The sequence below is a fragment of the Haliotis cracherodii genome, unplaced genomic scaffold (genome assembly GCF_022045235.1).
Source record: "Haliotis cracherodii isolate W230 unplaced genomic scaffold, xgHalCrac1.p SCAF_1, whole genome shotgun sequence".
NCBI classification, from domain to species: domain Eukaryota; kingdom Metazoa; phylum Mollusca; class Gastropoda; order Lepetellida; family Haliotidae; genus Haliotis; species Haliotis cracherodii.
The window spans coordinates 19,571,462-19,592,425 of record NW_027266264.1 but is presented as its reverse complement, the minus strand read 5'-3'; the positions used below and the strand labels follow the sequence as shown (position 1 = coordinate 19,592,425).

The 20,964-nt window shown below is 43.3% G+C and overlaps 2 protein-coding genes across 13 annotated transcripts in view; both read right to left on the bottom strand.

The window, feature by feature from the left end:
• Positions 1-3,077: 3,077 nt before the first annotated feature.
• Positions 3,078-20,964, bottom strand: part of LOC139474070 (kinesin-like protein KIF13A) — a 258,490-nt gene continuing 240,603 nt past the window's right edge. For 6 of the 12 annotated variants that reach the window (XM_071256940.1, XM_071256977.1, XM_071256948.1 and 3 more), the window contains 6 exons: positions 19,177-19,206; positions 16,750-16,845; positions 12,283-12,401; positions 10,401-11,622; positions 9,806-10,018; positions 3,078-9,292 (listed from right to left, as the gene is read on the bottom strand). In XM_071256940.1, coding sequence (XP_071113041.1) covers positions 9,039-9,292; positions 9,806-10,018; positions 10,401-11,622; positions 12,283-12,401; positions 16,750-16,845; positions 19,177-19,206 — 1,934 coding nt within the window. In that variant the 3' untranslated portion in view covers positions 3,078-9,038. The remainder of the gene's footprint in view (positions 9,293-9,805; positions 10,019-10,400; positions 11,623-12,282; positions 12,402-16,749; positions 16,846-19,176; positions 19,207-20,964) is intronic. The other 6 variants (XM_071256931.1, XM_071256955.1, XM_071256970.1 and 3 more) reach the window with 5 other exon arrangements.
• LOC139454517 (uro-adherence factor A-like) lies at positions 7,688-8,173 on the bottom strand. The gene has a single exon (XM_071236278.1). It carries the CDS (start codon positions 8,171-8,173, stop codon positions 7,688-7,690), a length of 486 nt encoding a protein of 161 aa, XP_071092379.1.

Sequence of the window (20,964 nt, the reverse complement as noted above, 5' to 3'; positions counted from 1 at the left end):
GCCACACTCCTTGTTATTGCGCGAATAATCGCCATAATCATGGCCCACCGAAAACGTATCATGACCAAGAACCTGATCCGACTTCTTATCACTGGGAGACAGCTTAATGTGGGAGGAAAGCCTGAAGTGAGCTCTTGGAACCCTTTAGCACTGGGACCCGTGAAGATTCGGGGTAGAATAGGTCTTCAGCAACCCATGCTTGCCGTAAAAGGCGACTAGGCTTGTCGTAAGAGGCGACGAACGGGATCAGGTGGTCAGACTCGCTGACTTGGTTGATGCATGTCATCGTATCCCAATTGCGATCATAGGATTTTCTGGTCCAGGCTCGATAGACCACCGTCATACAGCTGGCATATTGCTGAGTGGCATTTAACAACAAACAAACAAACAGAACTTGAGCACTGGCATGGTCGTGACAAACCAAGAAACAAACAGGGATTTTTGTGATTCAAACCCACGATCATCTGGCATGCCTAAGGAACACATAACTGCACAGTGAACTGTGGCACCTTACATGGCTCGGCCACCATCCACATGATAGAGAATGAGTGTACAGAGTATGAACAAGCCAGTAATTAGATTATACCAACATTTGTTTGGATTCACATTATTTTCCACTCCTCTCAATTATTGATCTCACAAGTGGCAAACATGCATTACCCCTTAATCCAGGGTAGATTTGTTTGGGACCAAGTACCCTATGCTGTGTTGTAAGAGGCCACTGAAGTGGTTCAAATAGTCAAGTTTGATGACCTGGTTCATTACAAACAAAGCTGTGGAAGCGCCCAATCCTACATCCACATGTAGTTCCTCCTGCAGCTGACAGTATCAGGCTGTAGTTGATAGAATATGAGGGAGGAACACACATCTGGTTTCCTGCATATGTAACGTAGTTGTCCACTCGGTGACTCACTGCCCCACTCACTGCTCACACTATCCACTCACTCACACAATGCAACCCCAAGATGTGGTTCAGTACCCACTCACTCAATGCAACCCCAAGATGTGGTTCAGTACCCACTCACTCAATGCAACCCCAAGATGTGGTTCAGTACCCACTTACTCACTGCAACCGCAAGATGTGGTTTGGAACTCACACTGTCAACTCACTTACTGCACACCCAAGATGTGGTTCAGTACCCACTTACTCACTGCAACCCCAAGATGTGGTTCAGTACCCACTTACTCACTGCAACCGCAAGATGTGGTTTGGAACTCACACTGTCCACTCACTTACTGCACACCCAAGATGTGGTTCAGTGTCCACTTACTAAATGCAACCCCATGATGTGGTTCGGAGCTCACACTGTCCCCTCACTCACTCACTGCAACCCCAAGATGTGGTGCGGAGCTCACTTACTCACTGCAACCCCAAGATGTGGTGCGGAGCTCACGCTGTCCCCTCACTCACTCACTGCAACCCCAAGATGTGGTTCGGAGCTCACTCACTCACTGCAGCCCCATGATGTGGTGCGGAGCTCACTTACTCACTGAAACCCCATGATGTGGTTTGGAGCTCACTTACTCACTGCAACCCCATGATGTGGTGCGGAGCTCACTTACTCACTGAAACCCCATGATGTGGTTTGGAGCTCACTTACTCACTGAAACCCCATGATGTGGTTTGGAGCTCACTTACTCACTGCAACCCCATGATGTGGTTTGGAGCTCACACTGTCCACTCACTCACTCACTGCACACCCAAATTGTAGTTTAGTGCCCACTTACTCACTGCAAACCGCAATATGTGGTTCAGTGTCCACTTACTCAATGCAACCCCATGATGTGGTTCGGAGCTCACACTGTCCACTCACTTACTCACTGCAACCCCATGATGTGGTTCGGAGCTCACACTGTGCCATCACTCACTCACTGCACACCTAAGATGTAGTTCAGTGCCCACTTACTCACTGCAACCCCAAGATGTGGTTCGGAGCTCACACTGTCCACTCACTCACTGCAACCCCAAGATGTGGTTCGGAGCTCACACTGTCCACTCACTCACTGCAACCCCAAGATGTGGTTCGGAGCTCACACTGTCCACTTACTTACTCACTGCAACCCCAAGATGTGGTTCAGTGCCCACTTACTCACTGCAACCCAAAAATGTGGTTCAGTACCCACTTACTCACTGCAACCCCAAGATGTGGTTCGGAGCTCACACTGTCCCCTCACTTACTGCAACCCTAAGATGTGGTTCGGAGCTCACACTGTCCACCCACTTACTCACTGCAACCCCAAGATGTGGTTCAGTACCCACTTTCTCACTGCAACCCCAAGATGTGGTTCGGTGCCCACTTACTGCAACCCCAAGATGTGGTGCGGAGCTCACACTGTCCACTCACTGCACACCCAAGATGTGGTTTTGTGCCCACTTACTCACTGCAACCCCAAGATGTGGTTCAGTACCCACTTACTCACTGCAACCCCAAGATGTGGTTCGGTGCCCACTTACTGCAACCCCAAGATGTGGTTCGGAGCTAACACTGTCCACTCACTTACTCACTGCAACCCCAAGATGTGGTTCGGAGCTCACACTGTCCCCTCACTCACTCACTGCAGCCCCAAGATGTGGTTCATTGTCCACTCACTCACTGCAGCCCCATGATGTGGTTCAGTGTCCACTCACTCACTGCAACCCCATGATGTGGTTCGGAGCTCACACTGTCCACTCACTCACTGCAGCCCCATGATGTGGTTCAGTGTCCACTCACTCACTGCAACCCCATGATGTGGTTCAGTGTCCACTCACTCACTGCAACCCCAAGATGTGGTTCAGTGCCCACACTGTCCACTCACTCACTGCAGCCCCATGATGTGGTTCAGTGCCAACACTCACTCACTCACTCACTCACTGCAGCCCCAAGATGTGGTTCAGTGCCAACACTCACTCACTCACTCACTGCAGCCCCAAGATGTAGTTCGGTGCCCACACTGGAGCCCGTTGGTGTGCCTGCTCCAGTTCTCAGTGTGCAGGCAGCTCACAATACCCTGGTGTACAACCCATTTTTTCATTAACTGTTTCAATGTATAAATGATTTCAAAGAACAACTGAGAAGGCAATGTGAAGTGTCAGTACTTATTTATTTTCAAAGCAGTGATATGACAGGGCACAAACTTTGGGTAGTACCCACATAGGCTACTATTCTGGGCAGAATCATACAGAAACAGCCCCTCATCTCCATAGCAACACAGCAATGCCCTCTGCACATGACAGTACCAGTTCCCCTTCATGGTAGGAGTAGACAAGTGATCGAAAACTAACGACCATCATCGATGCTACTGACAAAAGTCACAACAGCCCTGGTGAACCCCTCACATATCCAGTCACCAAGTCAGTTACAAGCCAAGCCTTCCCCCCAATCTTTTAGGAATATGCCACACAAGCTCATATCTAAACTCCCTGCGAAGTCATGAAACATTTTAACCCTAAATCAAGCAATTCCAATACTTTACACAAAATTCAAATTTTTCTCTCATAAAAATAAAAATTTCTTTGGCCATATATTTATATACATACTCTTGAATAAGACTTTTATAATGCGAGTCCTCTATGGTTACATGTCTTGTTCCGTGACAGTTCCGTGACTGGATATGCGAGGGTAGAATGAGCACAACACAAGTACATGGTGAATCACAAACATTGACAAAAATACAGACAGCTGGAGCCAGTCACAAATTACCCTGCATGCACTCCGTCTAGTCTTCCAGTATGCTAGCATTTCTACGTACGCATCGTGTGCCGTTAGGGATCTGTCAACATTATTTTGATCATTGCCAGAAATCACATCATTCCAATTATTGTACCTGCTCATTATCTGTCAACAACATACTGATGTCAACATTATTCCAAACATTAGCTGTGGCACATGTAAATTAGAGTTTCAGAAATTTACTGATGATTGTATGAACTCATGATGCCGTATTGTGAGTTACTGATGACTGTGAATGTCCCGGATGTCTGGGAGCACACTGACTGGCTGACTGTTATCATGTTGAGGTATGGATCATTATGGAATGGACTGGGAATATGATAACAAAAACACATAGACTTCACTGAGATCAACAAGAAATCTCACAAATGTTTCTAAAATAGAGATGTATGGGCCTCATGTACTCATGGTACATGACACGTAAAATATAACAATGTTTCTGTCCACGGGATAGTCTGCTATGTTGACTTGACAACACGTCGCTGGCTGTGTATGTACAAGCCTCTCACTGGTTGGACAATAAAACCTAGCAAAACACATACAAAGGCTCTGTGACTTTACATTTTGTATCTCGATTTTTCACTTTCAGAAAATAAGTCAAAATGTTCTCAAGAGATCAATCCACAAAGCTATGTATGAAACAAGAACAACAGGATGTACAACAGGGGATTCTGGGTAGAATAGTCTTCAAGTGTTGGAGAAGAACACGTCCAATTATTCTGGTCATTATAATCATACTATTTGCATCATGATTTAAACCGTTAAATACAGAATCAAATGGATCTTCCAGTGAACTGTTCCTATATAATAGGGCAACAAAACAGGCTTGTGCAATCATTTCATTCCCAATGGAAATTTACAACAAGTGTTTATTTGCTTGAATTTATACATCTACGACTTGACCAGTTGACCGGTCATGGGACGAGGACAAGGGAACAGCCTATGCCCTATCATATTAATACAATTCACAAGCATGTTGGACAATTGATGACTGACAAATTGATAAATTCTATGGCATCATTGTAGCAGTATCAACAGCAGGTGGAGCGAGCTTCATGACAAGACTATCAGAATGTATTCTTCTCATCCGTAACAAGAACAAACAAAGGTGCATCGGTCTTCATCTCTAGAGGTTGTTGTTGAAGGAGACTACATGACTAAAACATGTAGCTGATAATCAAATGTGCACACTTAAGAGGATGATACACAGAAATCACAGAAATACAATAACAACACCTGTTACGGTAATTAAATGCATCAAGGTCGAACAATTGTGAAGCAGAATAAGCTTGTCAGAATAAGTTGGCCTGACAGCTGTGCTCTTACTTCTGCAACAGCAAATTTGGTTACATAAACAAATGCTGATATTTTCCTCTAAATACATATCAGAGCTGGCCAAATAGGTAATAATATCAGCGTTATCCTGCAATGTTGAGACAAGTAACAAGCACCAGTTAACTTTGACTAATCAGACTCTGGAATGATGACTTTTCATAAAGACTAAACTGAAAAGGGAAGTAACTCCATTTTGTGTGTTCGTTTTTTGAAAACTTCCAACACAAAATGAAGGATGGGGTTGAGGCTGAAGGTTGGACTAGCGGGTTTATACAACGTACAGTATGGAATAACATGGGGGATGTATGACGCCATCCTCCTGTAGTATATATAGTATATATATGCAGGGCAGTGTTGTCTGTCCACTGCTCCTCATAATAGCATGGACAGGATAAATCATACTTATACCATACAAATCAATATATTATCACATATATAATGTCCAATGTTGTCAGGATAATTAATGAAGTAATTTCTGTATTGTGGTGTGGAGTCACAGATTTGATTTCATGATGAAACTACCTACTTGTAGATCTTGAAAAGATTCAACTTAAACAGATTCAGAAACACTACTGTTCACTTTTTTGTGGATATTTCAGTTTGATAAGTACCTACACCGTGCTACAATGTAGATTTCCCCCATTATTCAACATGATGTCAAAACCTAATTGCCAAGTCCACAGATTGTTTGGAGTGAGTAAATGAGTGCTTGAGTGGGTGTGAGTATGAGTTTATGCCGCTTTCAGCAATAATTCCGCAATATCATGGTGGAGGACACCAAAAATGGTCTTCACACATGGTACCCATGTGGGTGATCAAAACCCGGGCCTTCAGCATGACGAGCAAACACTCTGACCACTAGGCTACCCCACTGCTCTGGGATTTCTTGTAAAGTTGGTGAAGAGTTACAGGAGGTGCCTCTGGTGTATATAGTTTATATAGTCTATAGCAAATCATGTTTACTGACTAGATACCGGTCTCTTCAAACACGGTACAGTTCTTATCAAACCAATAAATGATTAACAGAATATACTGCATCTATCAACACCGTCTAGTTCGGATGGCATCGATGTTAACTGAAGACTTTCAATCAGACATCCATATACTGATCTCTGGACAATTATGATAAATCAATGGTTCAATGAATCGTTAACCCCAGCACCCATTATTAGCAGTGAATGATCAGTGTGGATATGGGTCATTGTGTCCAGGGCATATAATGGGATCAGGGGAGACATAACCCAAGGAGCGTGCCACAGCACAGTTAACAACACAATAATTACGGACATTAACGGAGGCACTACCATACATACCTATATCTACATACAAATTCAGTTTAAAAATTCAGTGGCACAGTTTGACTTAACTTATCTTAAGGAAAAGGAAATTGTGTATCATGACCATATTCTTGAGCAAAAACATCTATTTTGAGTGTATATAATTACAAATATTCGAATAAATAAAGTAGTATGTAAAAGTTGCCATTATTTACACCATTGCACTACTGTGAGCTCGCAGTTCCAACTGCGTCCTCCTCCTTCACGTTTCAGCAGTCTATCCTCATCTATTACCTACACAGTCTGTCAACGTGGGATCAAACTGCTCTGACAATATCTTTACTAGCACTCTTGTGGCAAAAAGCCTTGGATAGAACTACCGCTGTAGCTTCCACCGTAAAGACACAGTCATGTTAATCTTTCATAAGCAGTATTGTCTTGTAGAAAAGTCATTCAGGTTCATTTGATTTTTTCCTCAATAGCACTAAGCCTCTACCTGATGAAGCCTCGACCAGATGTTGCCTGCCACCAAACCTTGAACAGACAGAAGACGCATTCGAAACAACGAAAACTAATGCTCCTTCTTGTTTCCATGGTGATCCAACAACGACAATGCTGAGAATGCTTCTTGTTGGGTGAGCAGTTTATGTTGATGGATCTGAGTTGTATTATGCAGAAGAAGTAGAAGCAACTATGAGTGCAGCTGGTCAAGGAATCCACAATTTAGACAGAAATCTGAATAACATTTGAACCTGTCTCTCACTATTAATATCACGACCTCTCGGACGACACAAGGCTATTATGGTTTCTGTGGCTGGACTACTGATGTCACACGTAAAGGATCGTAGCAGCTGCTCTCTTCTCATCACAAACAAATTAATCGGTGTGCGATATATTTTCAAGGAATTCTCGGTAAACTTGGTAGAGATCAGCACATTTCACTGATTTGATATCAAATCAAATCAAATCAACAAAGGTTCGTCCCACTTGTGTCAGTCATGAGACAGAATCTTTTTTCTTACATCCATCTCCAACATGCTACCATGTTAGGTTTTCCACTGCTGCATTCGTCCAGAAGTAGGCCAGTACCCTGCGGGAGCAGACGCCTCCCAGAAACATTACTTACAGTTTCTTTTATCCTATTCAGACAATATATCATAACAAACAAACAAAAACCAGTAAAAATCTTCTCACAAAACGAAAGTCCCACCTGTCCTAGTTTGTCACAGGCTAACAGTTTTGATCTTGGAGCAGGACAAGTGATTCAGGATCCAGACATTGCTCTTCTTCCCAAATCTCAACTCAAAGGCAACAGTTTTCTGGAGTATCTCTGGATAACACAGAAGGTTCACACACTATGACTCAGTGTTGAACGTTCTGTTCATCAACCATATTTTGTTGACCAATCTCATCCATATTCTCTTGATGGGCCATGTTCTCTTGATCAATCATAGTCTCTTGAACAGCCACGTTCCGTTGATCAACCATATTCTCTTGATGGGCCATGTTCTCTTGATCAATCATATTCTCTTGATCAGCCACATTCCGTTGATCAACCATATTCTCTTGATGGGCAATGTTCTCTTGATGGGCGATGTTCTCTTGATCAATCATATTCTCTTGATCAGCCATGTTTTGTTGATCATCCATATTCTCTTGATGGGCCACGCTCTGTTGATCATCCATATTCTCTTGATCAGCCATACTCTCTTGATCAGCCACGTTCTGTTGATCAACCATATTCTCTTGATCAGCCACGTTCCGTTGATCAACCATATTCTCTTGATGGGCCATGTTTTCTTGATGGGCCATGTTCTCTTGATCAACCATATTCTCTTGATCAGCCATGGTCTGATGATCAACCCTGTTCCATCCATGCAAACAAGTAAACTTCATTCCAAACTGTAAACTCAATCACGTAACTTCTTCAAAGCTAAACAGTCTCGCCCTAGCTTTGAGTTCCTTCATAGAAGAGATGATAAAGGGAGACAATCCAAGAGTTTGTATCCAAGGGCAGGTAATCCATGCCCACTTGTGCCTTGGGTTGTCACTGACTTCTGTCAACAATTATGGTCATCTGCCTCTGATTATGAAGTGTCCGACGAGGGACTTATCATGCATCATTGGTAACATAGGAAAACTGACAAATCTCTGCAACTGAATCACAAACAACCATGTACTATGTCACAACAAGAAAAGCTTGATGATAAAGCTTGTTCATATCACAATACAGATAAACAGATTCAGCTATACATAGCAATATGCACATCAGTCTCAAATATACAAATGGAAGCTAAAAGTTTCAACAAATCAAGACAACTATGTTCAACTATGTATATATATATATGCCAACTGAAAGTGCCATAACTTGCCATAACAGTATTGACTGGTGTATACCAAAGCCTATAGCAGTTTCTGGACACACTTATGGACTTTATTCAATGAGACAGGAAACAAGAAATGACGACAGCCATTTAGTACATCTACAACTTGGGTAAATCCAAACCCAAAGTCAGTTCCCTTCAAAGATGAAATTTGTAAATCAGTAAAATCAACACTCACTGTATGTACATAGAGGCTGACCTAGGTTGTCTTTCTACCTCGCCTGCGGACTCACTAGTTCCTGAAGGGTATGGGTTTTGTAATGATATGTCAACATTATCTATTTATTATGGAGATAAAGAAATGATGCAAAGTCAGCATAAACATCAGCTCATTTTTTCTTGGCGTGGCTAGCGGAAGTGCCCCGCATGTACGACCCCCCTGCGCCAGACTGCTGGGAAATGTTAGAGGATGAATGCGACAAGTTGCTGGACGATCCCACCAAGCTCCGACGACTTGAGGACAAACTCTTCCGTGACCCTTTCCTCTTCTTGTCCCAGATAAGTTTCTCTGTTCGGACAAAGACACCATGTCGGTGACGGCATTTGAAGTATCGGACACCATTCACAGAGCCGTCGTTTTTACCTGGAGAAAGAAGGCAAAATAATATATTGTGTGATAACTGCAATGTAAAATGTCAATAATTCACAATTGATAATTCAAATGGAATCATACCCAATGTCAGAAATAGGTGAGCTAAACCTACAGGACACAAAACAGAGAGTTCTGTAGTGAGTGCTAAGTTAAAGCACTTTCTTGTCAGTTCAGTAGTTTAATCGACGAAGCCATAATGTGGGTCATATACTACTAGACTTTGACAGGGATCTTCTCATATTCCATGATAACCAAATTTTAATCTGGAAAACAAAATGGCCCATAGGGGTTTCCATATGTCCGAATCCCTATCATACATTGAGTGAAGGATATGCCATGAGCTCTGTGGCTTGCAAGACAATGATCTGATGGTGAATCGGTCACATGGTATTTATAATAGAGAGATAGAATACCCTGGATAAACAAGGATGATCTAACCTATTGGGAATATAAGGACAGAGGACAGAACATGGAGGACAAGGCTGATATGATGACAGGGCTTACCTTCAGGCAGATCCAGTTCCACTCCGATCCAGGGACCTGCTGCAAACTCCACGTTTCCCACAAAGCGTACCACTCCTGTCTTGGGCCCCACACGAGAGGAGGTGACAGTCACAAACTCTCCCTCCTGAATCCAGGACGGGACTGGGCCATCATGCAGACGGTCAAGGTCAGCTCTGCTCCCAAAGGAGCACTCACTCAGGGAGTCATCCATTGCTGCACAAACAGGACAAGAAATGTGACACTTAATTACAGCCTGCTGAAAATGTCTCATTTGGGAAGAAACTTTTCAATCATATATGGTAAAACTTTTGACCTGTGAAGATCCGGGTTAGAATAGCGGTTCAGAAACCCATGATTGTAGTAAGAGGCGACTAACAGGATTGGGTGGTCAGGCTCACTGACTTGGGTGATGCATGTCACCGTACCCCAATTGTGTGGATCCAAGCTCATGACATCAATCACTGGATTGTCTGGTCCAGACTCGATTATTTACAGACCGACGTCACATAGCTGGAATATTGCTGTGTGCGTCTTTAAACAACAAACAAACATGTCATTCTAAGAAATTTGAGAGTCAAGCCACAAGCCACCTTACCATTGAGTTGATCCTCTGACACATGTAGGCTGCTTCTCCTCTCCATCCCAAGGTCCTCCTGCCAGGCCTTCATGGCCGTGTCGATCTGAGGGGAGACGGTGCAAGACATCGGCCGCTGGCGTGACCCAGAGCCCTTCCGTCGTACAACTCCCTTAGAATCAGGTGTTTTCTGTCCACTACCCAACAGTGCAGACTTGTCTGCCTTAGGGGAAACAATGTTTGACAAAGATGCTGATTTCAAACCAACTACTGGTGTTTCAGTGGTCTTGCCTCTCGTCTTCTTGTCAAGGTTCTCTGATTCAGATACCGACAATCTCGGGGTATCCTTCACCTCAGGCTTGGCACTCCTTAAAGAAGATTTGTCCACAGTCTCGGAGTCTGCTCCTTCATCTTCTCCAAGTTTCTCCAGCTCCTCCATTGCAGTTACACTATATGGGTCATTGTCCCCATCCCCACGGCCTATTGCACTGTCCCCAGGTTCCGAGTTGCTTGAGTCTATGCGTGAGAGAGGTTCATGGCTGGAGGGTTCAGCAACAGACTTCACAGCTTCATGATCATTCTCAGTTGTCTGATTGAAATCAAACTCTTTCCCATTGGGAGGTGGTGTCGGTACAGGCTTGAGAGGAGCATCAGGTATCTCAGGTACCCCCTCATCAAGCAAAGAATCGGATCGGGATTTGCGATTCCCATCAGTGTCATTATCACCAGAATCATTTGAATCATTGTGAACTGATCCATTGGAATCATCAAGTGTTGTTTCTGTATTGCCACTGCCCATGTTGGCCTTATCACCATCGTCTTTGGCATGGTCCCCATCCTCAGCCTTGGCATGGTCCTCATCTTCACTGTCTCCACTGTGTTCTGTGCTGCCAGACTTGTGAGCTGTCTTGTTTTTGATATTCTCATTGTCATCAATGCTTTTGACACTGAGTGAGTCCTCTGACGACAAGGTGAGAGAGGACACAGCTTGAGAGCCATAGCCACTGGACGTCATGCTGGGAGTGCAGCTCTTTGCCTGCACCTCCGCTAGGCTGTCATTGGTGGAGGAGTGGGTCATGTGACTAAGAGCCAGAGCGCCCTCTCTCTGCACACGAGCTGTCTGCTGGCTCTGGTACGACTCAAAATCCTGAAAGTCATCTGAGTCCAGACTGCGTGAATCATGGTCCTGCTGCTGAAGGCGAGAAACTGACTTTGGTATCAACTCATCCTCCTCATCCAGGTCCTGGAAGCAGAATGAGGGAGCAAATGAATGAGAAGGGATTTTATACTTCTTTGAAATGTACAGTCAAACACCACTGTGTGGAAGCTGGAGGGACCTACCTAAATACTTTATGTTACCCAAGGTTTGACTGAACCGAAAAATGATGAATAAAGAAGGAATATAGAAGGATCAAGTAGGAAAACCAGTGACTGATGGGACGAGGATCATTATCCTGGCCATAATAGACATTTTCTCCCATGAAATGCTTTGTCATGACAAAATGTCTCATAAAATGGGGAGTGTGTGAGTCTAAATATGATACAGTCCAAAGGCCAATTCTGTCACCCAACCACCCCTGTAACGCATGATCAGTCCCTAAGCAAATTGGCTGAGTGAGTGAATGAGTGAGAGAGTGAGAGTATGGTTTTACGCCGCTTTAAGCAATATTCCAGCAATATCACGGCAGGGGACACCAAAAATGGGCTTCACACATTGTACCCATGTCGGGAATCGAACCCGAGTCTTCTGAATGACGAGGGAGCGAGCGCTTTAACCACTAGGCTACCCGACCTCCCCAGTCTCTAAGCAAAGGATACAGAGGACCAAATGTTTCCTGGGGAGTGGGATTAATCAACGGGCATTGGGGTAACGGGACAATGAACCAGTACAAGCCATCAGTACCTCCTCCGTGTCTTGGTGTAGAAGTGGCCGAGACTCTCTCTGGTGCTGCTCCTCAATCAGAGTCCTCATCGGCTTCACCAGCTTGGACGTGTGTGGACTCAGTACAGACTTGGGGGATGCTGTTTGGGAAAGAAAAAGTAACATTAGATGTCTTCTTACAGCCTGGTAATCTTCAAGTCAACATCAAAGAACAAAACGCAAGAAATCAGTCCACTTCGGCTTCAAGAATGATGTGTCACGCTTCCTTATATAATTACTTTGTTGGTTCCTTCACAACCATTTTCGTGTGCAGTTACGCAGAACACTTGGTCAAAGTACACATTACTAGTGACACTACAACTTAAGAGGAACCACATCTTGGTATATGTTCCATTGCTTCCAGCAACAATACACCTGAACTGAGACATTAGATGATCAGAAAGGATCTGAATTAAAAGAACCTGTATGTGTTTGATATACCTTAAGATTCTACATACTCACCCTTCATTCGCAGACACTAAATAATATAGCATGTTTAAAATCATCTCTCAACTTTGTAAGGCATCATACAATACCTTTTTGCCATCTTTTGGAAAAGCAGTTAATATTTTTCACAAAATAGTTAGGTCAGATTGGAATTTTGAAGTTAAATATACAAGTTTGATAAAAACACAAAGATTGAGGCCAACAGAAAATAGACAACAGATAATCACAACTAATGAGTTTTGGGAGGTATTTATTTCAGCATGCAAAAAAACCTAACCTTGTCAACACAAAACACTGATGTTCAAATTGAAGAATCCGGAGAATAAACCTGTACTAGGTTGTGACTACAAAACAAAACATGAGCAGAGACAGGAAGGCAGCCAGAGTCACTGGCAAACACAGCAGCTTTATGGTGGACAAGTTAGAAGCAGGTGAGGGATTGCTGATCTATAATTTATAGGAGCAACCTTTCAAACAGTGTCCAAAGGTGTCCCTCTCGAAAATACATGTACTGTTTCATGGCCTCTCCAGTGATGTACATGATGTTTACCATGAAAATAAAAAATATATTCACAGATAAATACTCTCTGTCAAAGTCTTTATTGCCAACCCTCTCCCTTGACTTGTTATTGCCCTCCATATATACATGTTCTTATGCTGTGCTAGTTTTGTTTTTACTGAAGATATGCCTTATGGACAATCAATGTCAGTTGTGGAAATTCTCAGCTATGTAATTCACTGAACACTGGGAGTGCAGCCAAAGTCACCACGGAGGTAGGAAGATTGTTTCCCACACAGAAGATTGTAACAATAACAATTACAACACCAATATGGTTTGCAAACAATTCTTTTGACCTTGGTATTTTGTTACCAGTCACCATGTCAATCCACACGGTCTGATCATATGACTCTTCCTCCTGCCCTTGATTCAATCACAAGTGTCATGACTTGAGTTGAGACAGAACCAGTCCTCAGGGTAACAGTAGATGTAGATCTTTAAGGCTGCTGTGTCCTTACAGTGACATACTGACATCACCGCTGCAACCTGCAGCATCTAAAAAACTGCTGTGTCCTTACAGTAACATATTGACATCACTGCTGCAACTCGCAGCATCTTTAAGGCTGCTGTGTCCTTACAGTAACATATTGACATCACTGCTGCAACTCGCAGCATCTTTAAGGCTGCTGTGTCCTTACAGTGACATACTGACATCACTGCTGCAACTTGCAGCATCAAAAAACTGCTGTGTCCTTGCAGTAACATATTGACATCACTGCTGCAACTCACAGCATTTTTATGGCTGCTGTGTCCTTATAGTAACATATTGATGTCACTGCTGCAACTCGCAGCATCTTTAAGGCTGCTGTGTCCTTACAGTAACATACTGACATCACTGCTGCAACCTGCAGCATCTAAAAAACTGCTGTGTCCTTACAGTAACATACTGACATCACTGCTGCAACCTGCAGCATCTTTAAGGCTGCTGTGTCCTTACAGTAACATATTGACATCACTGCTGCAACTCGCAGCATCTAAAAAACTGCTGTGTCCTTACAGTAACATACTGACATCACTGCTGCAACCTGCAGCATCTTTAAGGCTGCTGTGTCCTTACAGTGACTTATTGACATCACTGCTGCAACCTGCAGCATCTTAAAAACTGCTGTGTCCTTACAGTAACATATTGACATCACTGCTGCAACCTGCAGCATCTAAAAAACTGCTGTGTCCTTACAGTAACATATTGATGTCACTGCTGCAACCTGCAGCATCTTTAAGGCTGCTGTGTCCTTACAGTGACATATTGACATCACTGCTGCAACCTGCAGCATCTTAAAAGCTGCTGTGTCCTTATAGTAACATATTGACATCACTGCTGCAACCTGCAGCATCTTTAAGGCTGCTGTGTCCTTACAGTGACATACTGACATCACTGCTGCAACCTGCAGCATCTAAAAAACTGCTGTGTCCTTACAGTAACATATTGATGTCACTGCTGCAACTCGCAGCATCTTTAAGGCTGCTGTGTCCTTACAGTAACATATTGACATCACTGCTGCAACTCGCAGCATCTTTAAGGCTGCTGTGTCCTTACAGTAACATATTGACATCACTGCTGCAACCTGCAGCATCTTTAAGGCTGCTGCGTCCTTATAGTAACATATTGACATCACTGCTGCAAACTGCAGCATCTTTAAGGCTGCTGTGTCCTCACAGTGATATATTGACATCACTGCTGCAACCTGCAGCATCTTTAAGGCTGCTGTATCCTTACAGTAACATATTGACAGCACTGCAATGACATTCAGTGGAGTTCAGTCTTATAGTAACAGTCTTACTGTATCATTAAGAAAAGGTCATCTGAATGACATCATTGTTAAATCCTCCTGTCATTTCACGGAAGAGAAGACAAACAAGGGGTTTGAGATTGCCATGGCAATGTTTGCGAATATTCTATCAGGAACAAGGAAACATGTGGGTTAGAGGGCGAACCCTGTGGGTCAGAGATTGCCATGGCAATGTTTGTGATATTCTGTCTGGAACAAGGAAACCAGTGGTTCGGAGATTGGCATGGCAATGTTGGTGATATCCTGTCTGAACCCGGAAACCTGTGGTTCAGTGAGCGCCATGGCAACGTTGGTGATATCCTGTCTGGCACAAGGAAACCTGTGGTTCAGAGAGCGCCATGGCAATGTTGGTGATATCCTGTCTGAACAGGGAAACCTGTGGTTCAGAGAGCGCCATGGCAACGTTGGTGATATCCTGTCTGAACAGGGAAACCTGTGGTTCAGAGAGCGCCATGACAACGTTGGTGATATCCTGTCTGAACAGGGAAACTTATGGTTCAGAGAGCGCCATGGCAACACTGGTGATATCCTGTGTGAACAGGGAAACCTACGGTTCAGAGAGCGCCATGGCAACACTGGTGATATCCTGTCTGGCACAAGGGAACCTGTGGTTCAGAGAGTGCCATGGTAACGTTGGTGATATCCTGTCTGAACAGGGAAACCTATGGTTCAGAGAGTGCCATGGCAACGTTAGTGATATCCTGTCTGGCACAAGGAAACCTATGGTTCAGAGAGCGCCATGGCAACGTTGGTGATGAGCAGACAAACATGTGAAACCATGGCGGCAGATGAACAGCTATCCTTGTCTGAGTGGGAAGAGGAGATACTACACAAGTATTACCATTATCATCACTTCAGTAAAAGCAAAAATTGTTTAGAGAATGCTGTCAAGCAACTTCATGTTGTGTCTACTGCCATAAAATTCATTGTGACACAAACCATCCCAACAGCTGCTTTATCATGCACAAGACACCTACCATGTCCAACTCAACACACAACGTCTTCATGCAGCAAGCAAAACACGTCTCAAGAATGCAAACTCTACTTGAAGATGACCACCACAAAGACACTTCACCATATCTCACACACACCACAACTAGGTAGTACTTTGCATAGCCAAGTTTTGTAACTTAATGTTAAGCAGTGGCTTAAATGAAGCCAAACCAATTCACTTTCAGACGTTTATCTTTATCTAAAATAAGGACACTTCTGTTTAAAAGTGGATCATGTGACCAAAGTATTTACCATTTAAGAACGTAAATTTATCATCTCGAAAAAATGTCATCATGGCCCTCTTCTCAAGTTGCGACTGCATCACCGGATATATACTACTAAAAAAGTTAAGGATCACCCAGTTCTTTCATATTACTATAGTTAATCTGTCATGGTGGTGATCCCTAATGTTATTTCAGTAGTATATGTATAAGACATGAAACCAAACGGGGAAGTATTGGTATGTCCATATAATTTGAAAAGAATAGAAAACTGAAACTGATTTACAACAACGTCATGCAGACAACACCGACTTGAGTGAGTCTCATGCAGAATCAACAGCCAGTACATTGAAAGATGAACATGACAGCTAATTGGATGGAAAAAGAAAACATGCACAGACGTAGAAAACAATATGAAATATCCTGAAACTGTTACTACCATGTTCTTCACGGAAGAAACGAGACAATAGTTTAAACGTACGCTTAGCCGAGTTACCATTGGTACTAGAACGGAGGTTGAGGAAGCTCGGGCGGGCTGCAAGGGGAATAACTCTTCATCAGAGGATGACATTCAATCGTCATGGTAACAAAATATGAAAGCATGATATGGTTATCTATGTTGTCATGGAAACGTAAATCGGAAGAAGCACAGACAAGGCAGATCTGCCAAGTTAACAGTGAAAACAAATGTATGACAAAGCATGAAACAAATGACATGTTGTCATGGAAACAGTCGGAAGAAACAAAATGAACGTGTATATATAGTTGGTGACAACAGCAATATGAAGCATCTAATTGAGGTGGCAATCCTAGACTTAGTATCAAGCTTGCACGAGGCGGTGGGAAGACACAGTAACAAGCAGTTCCTTGGCAAAACAAAACAAAGAAGCATCAAACATGATAAAAGTCTGCAGGAAAACCCTACATTGTATTAGTATCTGGTAAATGTGGGTAATATGTCGACTTGTGCATGAAGGAAGTCTCCCGGCATGCACCAGTTGGTTGTAGGAACGCACCAGGAACGCACCAGGAACAAACTGAGGGTCCAGCAGGGAATATGGACACATGACACTATGTACAGGCTGTATTTAAGTCAAGGCAGAATCTCTGTCAGACAATATTGCGGTTTATTATGACCGAGTGTCAATATGGACACATCAGTCTATCGGCTGCATGTAAGCTAATTAAATCATTGCATAATCTCTGTCAGGCAATATTGCTAATAAGAATTGACTATAATATCTTTAGCATTTATGGAGGAATAAATGTCAAAATCGGGGTGCAGAATGCGTAAAGATGCTCTGTCAGGGCAATGTTGCAGTATCTTGTAACGGTGTCGGAGAGGAAATATGGACACATGGTCAACTGAATGTATGTAACCCAAATCATGGTAATATTTCTGTCAGGATAATAGTGCACTTTGTTTTGACTGTGGACACATCAGACTACAATGATATGTAACCGAGGTCATGGAATATCTCTGTCAGGGTAACATTGCAGTATGTCATAGCTGCATGTATGTTAAATGTGACTACTCTCACAGTCATCCTCACTTATCAGGGACTTGACCAGCAAGAATATGCAGAGACAAGTTTTACATTTTCTGGCCACCTGCTACCTGCTACAGGGATTTACCTATCAAAAGCCGATATTCAATCCAAAGTCAATGGAATTCAACGGAAATGGACAAATAAAATCCTAAATTGGAATTAAAGATACCTCAATTCAATTATCATAACTGTTAACTTTATATGTTATACATAGCTTTGCATATTTGACATACTTGAAATGTTTGCATTGAATTCAATGTTAGAATCCTGATGAATAAAATATAAGAACCATACAAACATTTCCAATGTAGGATAAATAAATAAATGCTTCTTTTCTCCAAATTTGCCTTTCCCCATCAAAGCCAAGATAATTCCTATACTTGTTTCCTGCTTCCATAGTTCAATTTCAAAGCAAAGGGTATATAATACATAACATCCAAGTGCAAGTTTATGTGGAGCCAAGCTCCATGTATAGGCCACTCTGTGACTGGTCACCGGTCACATTGGTCAGATGATATGACATGACACACAGGACAAGAAATTTCTTCCCATCCAATCACAGAGCTTTCAACCATCACATAAAAATCAGATCTTAGTGCTCACTACCGATTAACAGGTCTGAGGACATCCCATTACAAATCATGTCAGAACGACATTTCGCGAACTTTGACCTACAAATGAAATGACAAACAAGAAGTCAACATTAGCCAATCAGAAAGCCTTTTTCTTGAGCTACATGGCACTAGTTTCAAACTACGCTTTGAAATATATTTTGAAGAAAAGAACATTCTGGAATGTCTAATAGATGGCCTAAATTGTATGGCAGTACTTCCAACAGACTAAGCATTGTCTCATCTGTTTCAAATGCTTATCCCATTGAAGCGAGAGATAGACAAAGATTTTGACGAAATCAGTCATAGAGCCCACAACTTTTGTTCTGAATACTACGTGTTTTAGAGGCTGCATGATTAGAAAACACATTCTGACTGTCACTTTCCTGATCTGGGAAGTGATGTTCTGATTGCTCGGATGAAAGATCGTTTTGATGTGACCCGTAATGGGATGTCCTCAGTTCTTTGTTTTGCGGTAGCGAGAACTAAGATCTGACTTAAAATGAGTTTGGAACATTCCCAGTAATACCCACTCATATTCAGAGAACAATCCAACTACCCAAATAAAACCAAACCCCAAATGTTTTAAATATGTCCCAGAAGTTAAGATGTTAGAGAGAGAGAGGTGGGGATTATTTCTGACAGAGACTGTTAATCTCATGCAGAAACTACATGCATGAAAACCTGGCGAGGAAAACAACTTACGAAAACAGAACCTTGCAAATGTAAACAGCTCTGTAAAGATGATACATGCCGCCATGAACATCGAGACATGAGGCAATGAAGTGGGTCTCTCACCAGACTCGGGACTTACCCCACTGTGGGGACTACTGCTAAATGTGACAAGGTTTTGCCACTCACGTCTTTGTATTCAACTATAGTGACAACTGTCCTTAATTTCATAAATACGGATAGTTATGATTTATGTTTAGAAAGTAATTTTAACTTTTTCTTAGTAATTGTTGTTCTTAGTGTGAAGATTTTTTTTTATCAATAGTGATAATCATGAAAATTTATTAAAAGTTTGGTTCAAAAGAGTGAATATCATTTAAAAAAAGTGTCTGAGTTCAAATTTTCTTTGAAATAGTCGGTGGAATGAAGTTTGGGTTACATGATGTTGGATGTGCTGGTGTTGTGTAGGAGTGTAGTTAGCAATGAGAGTGCAGAGACACGTTCCACCAAGCAACCTCAGCACCGGGAGTTCTTAGTTTACCTGGTAGAAGGGGACCAGGGAGAATCAATACTTCGTGGGTTTGTATACACTATGTTTCCCCATCATTATGATTACATACTGGTGTGATGTACTGTACTCATGTGAAGCCTTGTGGCTGCCTGCTCAACACGGCCTTGTGGATGAGTGCTCTGCAAGGCCTTGAGGCTGCCTGCACTATATGGCCTTGTGACTGGCTGATCTGCATGGCCTTGTGGCTGCCTACTCAACATGGCCTTGTGGCTGGCTGATCTATACGGCCTTGTTACTGCCTACTCTACATGGCCTTGAAGCTGCCTGATCTACACAGCCTTGTGGCTGCCTGATCTACATGGCCTTGTGGCTGCCTGATCTACACGGCCTTGTGGCTGCCTGATCTACACGGCCTTGTGGCTTCCTGATCTACATGGCCTTGAGGCTGCCTAATCTACATGGCCTTGTGGCTGCCTGATCTACATGGCCTTGAGGCTGGCTGATCTACATTGCCTTGTGGCTGGCTGATCTATACGGCCTTGTTACTGCCTACTCTACATGGCCTTGTGGCTGCATGATCTACATGGGCTTGAGGCTGCCTGATCTACATGGCCTTGTGGCTGGCTGATCTATACTGCCTACTCTACATGGCCTTGTGGCTGCCTGCTCTATACGGCCTTGTGGCTACCTGATCTACATGATCTCCATGGCCTTGTGGCTACCTGATCTACATGGTCTTATGACTACATGATCTACATGGCCTTGTGGCTATCTGATCTACACGGCCTTGTGGCTGCCTGATCTACACAGCCTTTTGGCTATCTGATCTACACAGCCTTGTGGCTATCTGATCTACATGGCCTTGTGGCTGCCTGATCTACATGGCCTTGCAGCTGCCTGCTCTATAAGGCCTTGTGGCTGCCTGATCTACACAGCCTTTTGGCTATCTGATCTACATGGCCTTGCGGCTGTCTGATCTACATGGCCTTGTTACTGCCTTCTCTAGATGGCCTTGTGGCTGCATGATCTACATGGCCTTGTGGCTATCTGATCTACACGGCCTTGTGGCTGCCTGATCTACACAGCCTTGTGGCTACCTGATCTACACAGCCTTGTGGCTATCTGATCTACACAGCATTGTGGCTGCCTGATCTACACGGCCTTGGGGCTGCCTGATCTACACCTTGCCTGCAAGTGAGGCAATTGATGGGTTCCTTACTACACCACAGAGTAGCTGTATGTTTTCACAGGAGATGGAGGAAGGTAGTGTTTACATCCCCCAAGTGTTGATGGGAACCATGACAAGGGGA

Bases quoted from the DNA above. Each gene is read 5' to 3' on its own strand.
- LOC139454517 (XM_071236278.1), bottom strand. From the start codon at position 8,173: ATGGCTGATCAAGAGAATATGGTTGATCAAGAGAACATGGCCCATCAA.